General features: G+C 55.3%; 1 protein-coding gene across 1 annotated transcript; it reads right to left on the minus strand.

The window, feature by feature from the left end:
* Positions 1-152: 152 nt before the first annotated feature.
* On the minus strand, positions 153-3727 carry LOC138355348 (uncharacterized). The gene is made up of 4 exons (XM_069310229.1): positions 3245-3727; positions 1917-2444; positions 1202-1777; positions 153-221 (listed from the first exon to the last, which is right to left on the minus strand). Exons 1-4 carry the CDS (start codon positions 3725-3727, stop codon positions 153-155), a joined length of 1656 nt encoding a protein of 551 aa, XP_069166330.1.
* Between the last annotated feature and the right edge of the window lie 4948 nt (positions 3728-8675).

An 8675-nucleotide genomic window follows, 5' to 3' on the forward strand; every position in this document is an offset into this window, starting at 1 on the left:
GTGTCGACCAGCCATGATGGCTGAGTGGAAATGTCGACCAGCCATGACGGGTGAGTGGATGTGTCGACCAGCCATGACGGGTGAGTGGATGTGTCGACCAGCCATGACGGGTGAGTGGATGTGTCGACCACCATGACGACTGTGTCGACCAGTTATGACGACTGAGTGGATGTGTCGACCAGCCATGACGGCTGAGTGGATGTGTCGACCAACCATGATGGCTGAGTGGAAATGTCGACCAGCCATGACGGGTGAGTGGATGTGTCGACCAGGTATGACGGCTGAGTGGATGTGTCGACCAGCCATGACGGCTGAGTGGATGTGTCGACCAGCCATGACGAGTGAGTAGAAGCGTCGACCAGCCATGACGGCTGAGTGGATGTGTCGACCAGCCATGATGGCTGAGTGGAAATGTCGACCAGACATGACGGGTGAGTGGATGTGTCGACCAGCCATGACGGGTGAGTGGATGTGTCGACCAGCCATGACGGGTGAGTGGATGTGTCGACCAGGTATGACGGCTGAGTGGATGTGTCGACCAGCAATGATGGCTGAGTGGATGTGTCGACCAGCCATGAGGGCTGAGAGGATGTGTCGACCAGTCTTGACGGCTGAGTGGATGTGTCGACCAGTCATGACGGGTGAGTGGATGTGTCGACCAGCCATGACGGGTGAGTGGATGTGTCGACCAGCCATGACGGGTGAGTGTATGTGTCGACCAGCAATGACGGCTGAGTGGATGTGTCGACCAGCCATGATGGGTGAGTGGATGTGTCGATCAGCCATGACGGGTGAGTGGATGGGTCGACCAGCCATGACGGGTGAGTGGATGTGTCGACCAGCCATGATGGGTGAGTGGATGTGTCGACCAGCCATGACGGGTGAGTGGAAGTGTCGACCAGCCATGACGGCTGAGTGGATGTGTCGACCAGCCTTGACGGGTGAGTGGATGTGCTGACCAGCCATGACGGCTGAGTGGATGTGTCGACCAGCCATGACGGCTGAGTGGATGTGTCGACCAGCCATGACGAGTGAGTAGAAGCGTCGACCAGCCATGACGGCTGAGTGGATGTGTCGACCAGCCATGACGGCTGAGTGGATGTGTCGACCACCATGACGGCTGAGTGGATGTGTCGACCACCATGAAGGCTGAGTGGATGTGTCGACCAGCCATGACGGCTGAGTGGATGTGTCGACCAGCCATGACGGCTGAGTGGATGTGTCGACCAGCCATGACGGCTGAGTGGATGTGTCGACCAGCCTTGACGGGTGAGTGGATGTGCCGACCAGCCATGATGGATGAGTGGATGTGTCGACCAACCATGACGGGTGAGTGTATGTGTCGACCAGCCATGACGGGAGAGTGGATGTGTCGACCAGCCTTGACGGCTGAGTGGATGTGTCGACCAGCCATGACGAGTGAGTAGAAGTGTCGACCAGCCATGACGGCTGAGTGGATGTGTCGACCAGCCTTGACGGCTGAGTGGATGTGTCGACCAGCCATGACGAGTGAGTAGAAGTGTCGACCAACCATGACGGCTGAGTGGATGTGTCGACCAGCCATGACGGCTGAGTGGATGTGTCGACCAGCCATGACGGCTGAGTGGATGTGTCGACCAGCCATGACGAGTGAGTAGAAGTGTCGACCAGCCATGACGGCTGAGTGGATGTGTCGACCAGCCATGACGTCTGAGTGTATGTGTCGACCACCATGACGGCTGAGTGGATGTGTCGACCACCATGAAGGCTGAGTGGATGTGTCGACCAGCCATGACGGCTGAGTGGATGTGTCGACCAGCCATGACGGCTGAGTGGATGTGTCGACCAGCCATGACGGCTGAGTGGATGTGTCGACCACCATGACGACTGTGTCGACCAGCCATGACGACTGAGTGGATGTGTCGACCAGTCATTACGGCTGAGTGGATGTGTCGACCAGCCATGACGGCTGAGTGGATGTGTCGACCACCATGACGGCTGAGGGATGTGTCGACCACCATGACGGCTGAGGGATGTGTCGACCACCATGACGGCTGAGTGAATGTGTCGACCACCATGACGGCTAAGTGGATATGTCGACCACCATGACGGTTGAGTGGATGTGTCGACCAGCCATGACGGATGAGTGGATGTGTCGACCAGCCATGACGGCTGAGTGGATGTGTCGACCACCATGACGGCTGAGGGATGTGTCGACCACCATGACGGCTGAGGGATGTGTCGACCACCATGACGGCTGAGTGAATGTGTCGACCACCATGACGGCTGAGTGGATGTGTCGACCACCATGACGGTTGAGTGGATGTGTCGACCAGCCATGACGGCTGAGTGGATGTGTCGACCAGCCATGACGGCTGAGTGGATGTGTCGACCAGCCATGACGAGTGAGTAGAAGCGTCGACCAGCCATGACGGCTGAGTGGATGTGTCGACCAGCCATGATGGCTGAGTGGAAATGTCGACCAGACATGACGGGTGAGTGGATGTGTCGACCAGCCATGACGGGTGAGTGGATGTGTCGACCAGCCATGACGGGTGAGTGGATGTGTCGACCAGGTATGACGGCTGAGTGGATGTGTCGACCAGCAATGATGGCTGAGTGGATGTGTCGACCAGCCATGAGGGCTGAGAGGATGTGTCGACCAGTCTTGACGGCTGAGTGGATGTGTCGACCAGTCATGACGGGTGAGTGGATATGTCGACCAGCCATGACGGGTGAGTGGATGTGTCGACCAGCCATGACGGGTGAGTGTATGTGTCGACCAGCAATGACGGCTGAGTGGATGTGTCGACCAGCCATGATGGGTGAGTGGATGTGTCGATCAGCCATGACGGGTGAGTGGATGGGTCGACCAGCCATGACGGGTGAGTGGATGTGTCGACCAGCCATGATGGGTGAGTGGATGTGTCGACCAGCCATGACGGGTGAGTGGAAGTGTCGACCAGCCATGACGGCTGAGTGGATGTGTCGACCAGCCTTGACGGGTGAGTGGATGTGCCGACCAGCCATGACGGCTGAGTGGATGTGTCGACCAGCCATGACGGCTGAGTGGATGTGTCGACCAGCCATGACGAGTGAGTAGAAGCGTCGACCAGCCATGACGGCTGAGTGGATGTGTCGACCAGCCATGACGGCTGAGTGGATGTGTCGACCACCATGACGGCTGAGTGGATGTGTCGACCACCATGAAGGCTGAGTGGATGTGTCGACCAGCCATGACGGCTGAGTGGATGTGTCGACCAGCCATGACGGCTGAGTGGATGTGTCGACCAGCCATGACGGCTGAGTGGATGTGTCGACCAGCCTTGACGGGTGAGTGGATGTGCCGACCAGCCATGATGGATGAGTGGATGTGTCGACCAACCATGACGGGTGAGTGTATGTGTCGACCAGCCATGACGGGAGAGTGGATGTGTCGACCAGCCTTGACGGCTGAGTGGATGTGTCGACCAGCCATGACGAGTGAGTAGAAGTGTCGACCAGCCATGACGGCTGAGTGGATGTGTCGACCAGCCTTGACGGCTGAGTGGATGTGTCGACCAGCCATGACGAGTGAGTAGAAGTGTCGACCAACCATGACGGCTGAGTGGATGTGTCGACCAGCCATGACGGCTGAGTGGATGTGTCGACCAGCCATGACGGCTGAGTGGATGTGTCGACCAGCCATGACGAGTGAGTAGAAGTGTCGACCAGCCATGACGGCTGAGTGGATGTGTCGACCAGCCATGACGGCTGAGTGTATGTGTCGACCACCATGACGGCTGAGTGGATGTGTCGACCACCATGAAGGCTGAGTGGATGTGTCGACCAGCCATGACGGCTGAGTGGATGTGTCGACCAGCCATGACGGCTGAGTGGATGTGTCGACCAGCCATGACGGCTGAGTGGATGTGTCGACCACCATGACGACTGTGTCGACCAGCCATGACGACTGAGTGGATGTGTCGACCAGTCATTACGGCTGAGTGGATGTGTCGACCAGCCATGACGGCTGAGTGGATGTGTCGACCACCATGACGGCTGAGGGATGTGTCGACCACCATGACGGCTGAGTGAATGTGTCGACCACCATGACGGCTGAGTGGATATGTCGACCACCATGACGGTTGAGTGGATGTGTCGACCAGCCATGACGGATGAGTGGATGTGTCGACCAGCCATGACGGCTGAGTGGATGTGTCGACCACCATGACGGCTGAGGGATGTGTCGACCACCATGACGGCTGAGGGATGTGTCGACCACCATGACGGCTGAGTGAATGTGTCGACCACCATGACGGCTGAGTGGATGTGTCGACCACCATGACGGTTGAGTGGATGTGTCGACCAGCCATGATGGATGAGTGGATGTGTCGACCACCATGACGGCTGAGGGATGTGTCGACCACCATGACGGCTGAGGGATGTGTCGACCACCATGACGGCTGAGTGAATGTGTCGACCACCATGACGGCTGAGTGAATGTGTCGACCACCATGACGGCTGAGTGGATGTGTCGACCAGCCATGACGGATGAGTGGATGTGTCGACCAGCCATGACGGGTGAGTGGATGTGTCGACCAGCCATGACGGGTGAGTGGATGTGTCGACCAGCCATGACGGGTGAGTGGATGTGTCGACCAGCCATGACGGGTGAGTGGATGTGTCGACCAGCCATGACGGGTGAGTGGATGTGTCGACCAGGTATGACGGCTGAGTGGATGTGTCGACCAGCAATGACGGCTGAGTGGATGTGTCGACCAGCCATGAGGGCTGAGAGGATGTGTCGACCAGTCTTGACGGCTGAGTGGATGTGTCGACCAGTCATGACGGGTGAGTGGATATGTCGACCAGCCATGACGGGTGAGTGGATGTGTCGACCAGCCATGACGGGTGAGTGTATGTGTCGACCAGCAATGACGGCTGAGTGGATGTGTCGACCAGCCATGATGGGTGAGTGGATGTGTCGATCAGCCATGACGGGTGAGTGGATGGGTCGACCAGCCATGACGGGTGAGTGGATGTGTCGACCAGCCATGATGGGTGAGTGGATGTGTCGACCAGCCATGACGGGTGAGTGGAAGTGTCGACCAGCCATGACGGCTGAGTGGATGTGTCGACCAGCCTTGACGGGTGAGTGGATGTGCCGACCAGCCATGATGGATGAGTGGATGTGTCGACCAGCCATGACGGGTGAGTGTATGTGTCGGCCAGCCATGACGGGAGAGTGGATGTGTCGACCAGCCTTGACGGCTGAGTGGATGTGTCGACCAGCCATGACAAGTGAGTAGAAGTGTAGACCAGCCATGACGGCTGAGTGGATGTGTCGACCAGCCTTGACGGCTGAGTGGATGTGTCGACCAGCCATGACGAGTGAGTAGAAGTGTCGACCAGCCATGACGGCTGAGTGGATGTGTCGACCAGCCATGACGGCTGAGTGGATGTGTCGACTAGCCATGACGGCTGAGTGGATGTGTCGACCAGCCATGACGAGTGAGTGGAAGTGTCGACCAACCATGACGGGTGAGTGGATGTGTCGACCAACCATGACGGCTGAGTAGATGTGTCGACCAGCCATGACGGCTGAGTGGATGTGTCATGTTTAGTAGACACATAATGGGTTCAGTGTCCGGCAGATATGTTTAGTAGACACATAATGGGTTCAGTGTCCGGCAGATATGTTTAGTAGACACATAATGGGTTCAGTGTCCGGCAGATATGTTTAGTAGACACATAATGGGTTCAGTGTCCGGCAGATACGTTTAGTAGACACATAATGGGTTCAGTGTCCGGCAAATATGTTTAGAAGGACTTAGCACCGAAGGGAACTATCAGGAGAGAACGCCAAGCCATTACGACTGTACAGTACTAGGAAGGGATCAGTACAATGATTTGGGATGGGACGGATGAGACGGGGAAGGAATGGTGGTGAACCGGGACGGATGGGACGGGGAAGGATTGGTGGTCAACAGGGACGGATGGGACGGGGAAGGAATGGTGGTCAACCGGGACGGATGGGACGGGGAAGGATTGGTGGTCAACCGGGACGGATGGGACAGGGAAGGAATGGTGGTCAACCGAGACGGATGGGACGGGGAAGGATTGGTGGTCAACCGGGACGGATGGGACACTGGCGCTCGAGCCAAACAAACACATACGTCTCATAACCAATAATGGGGATCACAATCCTTCAGGTGAACATCAAACATTACTTCAACAACAGATACCTCCTCACTCTGGAGGGAGCCAGACTTAACCCAGATATTATCTTACTCAATGAAACAGCGGTTAGACAGGACCAGCACATCTCCATTTGGGGATATTCCACCAGGGAAGTCAACAGGGGGATGTACAGTGGGGTGGCAATACAAATAAGAAGAGGGCTCTCTTACCGCCCCATCCTCATAGAAGATGACCACTTTCTTGCAATTGAACTCACCACGCCACACGGCCCCCTCATCGTCTGCACCGCACATCTACCACCTAGACTGGCCTACCTCCCCTCCATCCTTCTGAACAAGCTGCTCGACAGGAACCTCCCCACTATCATCGCAGGAGACCTGAATGCCCACCATCAGGCCTTATTCAACGCTCCTGCCAGGCCAGACCTCAAGGGCAGGCAGCTCTTCAATTTAATGCAAAACCGGGACCTCTCCTTCCAAGGCCCCCACTTTAAGACGTTCTTTGCGTGCAACCAGAGGGGCACCCGTGACATAGTGCTGACCAACAGGGATTGTGACCTGTTCCACTGCAGAGTAACCCCAGGCAAGAACGTGGGGTCGGATCACATCCCTGTGGTCACATCCCTCCAAGCAGCCCCCTTCAGGTATGTGGCACCTCCCAGGCCCAGACTGGAAACCATACGTGCCCGGGAATATGACACCTTCCTTGCTGACGACCCCATCATTGAGTTCGAAAACCTCCCAACCCAAACGATCGACCAAGCAGTAGACACCATCCACAGCCGCATCCAGCTCGCAACTGAGGCCACCTGTGAAATATCCACCACAAGGACTTACCACCAATATAAACCGACCCGAGAAATCAGAGGCAAAATGAATGAGTACCAGAGAGCTTGCCAAAGCCACTACCAAACTGGCCAGCCACCAGCGTTGATCCTACAAACACTCAGAAGGGAAACCATAGACCTAACGCTGACTCACAAGAACTCCATTTGGGGAACCCTTGTGAGGCAGGCCAACTAGTTCAAAAGGAAGCCGGGAGCTTTCTGGCGCAAGATCAGACAGCTCTTGGGATCGGTTAACCCCAGCCTCACCCACTTCGTACACACATTCCTGGACGAAGATGACGAGGAGCAACAAGAAAAAATAGAAGACCCGCAAGACCAGGCTGACCTCATGGGCGCAGTATGGATAAAGACACTCACAGCTTCAAACAGCAGAGCCTTCAACAACGCTCACTTTGAACGTGTCAACCAATGGACAACTGAAAACGCCGCCTCCCTTCACAGCACCCCTCTGATAGACCTGACAACCCTAGAAGACGACCACCCTCTAACAAGACCCATAACTATGTTAGAGATGAGAGGAGTCATCAATAGCATCCGAGATAAGGCCCCAGGACCATCAGGGATCAAAGCGCTGCAGATCAAACTTCTACCAGGCAATCTTTTGCAATCCATACTCAACCTGTTCAACGCTATGCTGGCATCGGGTCACATTCCTGTAGCATTCAAGTCAGCCAAGATGATATTCATTCCCAAACCCAAGAAAGACCCCCACCAACCTGGCAACTACCGTCCAATCTCCCTCTTAGACACAATAGGCAAGTGCTTTGAAAAAATCATGTCAAACCGTCTTAACTACTACATGGAGTACAACAACCTCTTCACAGAAAAACAGTTTGGCTTTCGAGCACATAGATCAACCCAGCACGCAATAAACATCATCTACGACGCCGTAAGCTCAATTCGCAAGCAAAAACAGGTAGCTTTGATTGCGACGAGGGACGTACACAAGGCCTTCGACAGCCTGTGGCACGATGGTCTTGTGTACAAATTAGCAGACTTACCAGCGCAAAACTGGACCCTCCTCAGGCTGATCAGAAATTTCCTTAAGAATAGGCAAGTTACCCCCAGCTTCAAGGCAAAAGAGGCCGCAGCCTTCACCCCAACAGCTGGAGTCCCCCCAAGGATCATGCTTGAGCCCGGTTCTCTTCAACATCTTTGTTAACGACCTACCCCAACCAGAGTATTGACACCATTATCGTGCAATTTGCGGACGACGTAACACACGTAATAACATCTAACCCTAGCATCCAAGCGGCCAAGCATGCAACTGTAATCCGTAAGGCAAACGTAGAACTAGCCAGGACTGCTAACTGGGAAAGGAAATGGAGGATCACCACTAACCCAGAAAAGATCCAATTAAGCACTGTCGGCTGTATGGCCTTCTCAATCGAAAATGAGGGGGAGATAAGAATCAGGGGTGAACCCACAGCCATCTCAAACTCCAACACAGTGCTCGGTTACAACTTCAACAGGCTACTCAACTCCTCCCAGTACGTATCCCAGAAGACAGCGTTGGCCCGGGGTTCACTGGCGAGGCTCTTCCGTTTCAAGCAAGCCCCATCCCACATCATGCTCCACCTGTACAGAATGATCATAAGGCCTAGCCTGGAATACTCTTACGTTCCCCTGAACCTCACCAACAAATCCAACATGCTGAAGATCCAAT

This window comes from Procambarus clarkii, chromosome 67 (genome assembly GCF_040958095.1).
Source record: "Procambarus clarkii isolate CNS0578487 chromosome 67, FALCON_Pclarkii_2.0, whole genome shotgun sequence".
Classification (NCBI taxonomy): Eukaryota; Metazoa; Arthropoda; class Malacostraca; order Decapoda; family Cambaridae; genus Procambarus; species Procambarus clarkii.

Bases quoted from the DNA above. Each gene is read 5' to 3' on its own strand.
- LOC138355348 (XM_069310229.1), bottom strand. From the start codon at position 3,727: ATGGCTGGTCGACACATCCACTCAGCCGTCATGGCTGGTCGACACTTC. The intron at 2,445-3,244 runs GCTGGTCGACAC...ATTTCCACTCAG, and splicing joins ACATCCACTCAGCCGTCATG to CCATCATGGCTGGTCGACAC. The intron at 1,778-1,916 runs GTAATGACTGGT...ACATCCACTCAG, and splicing joins GTCGACACATCCACTCAGCC to CCGTCATGGCTGGTCGACAC.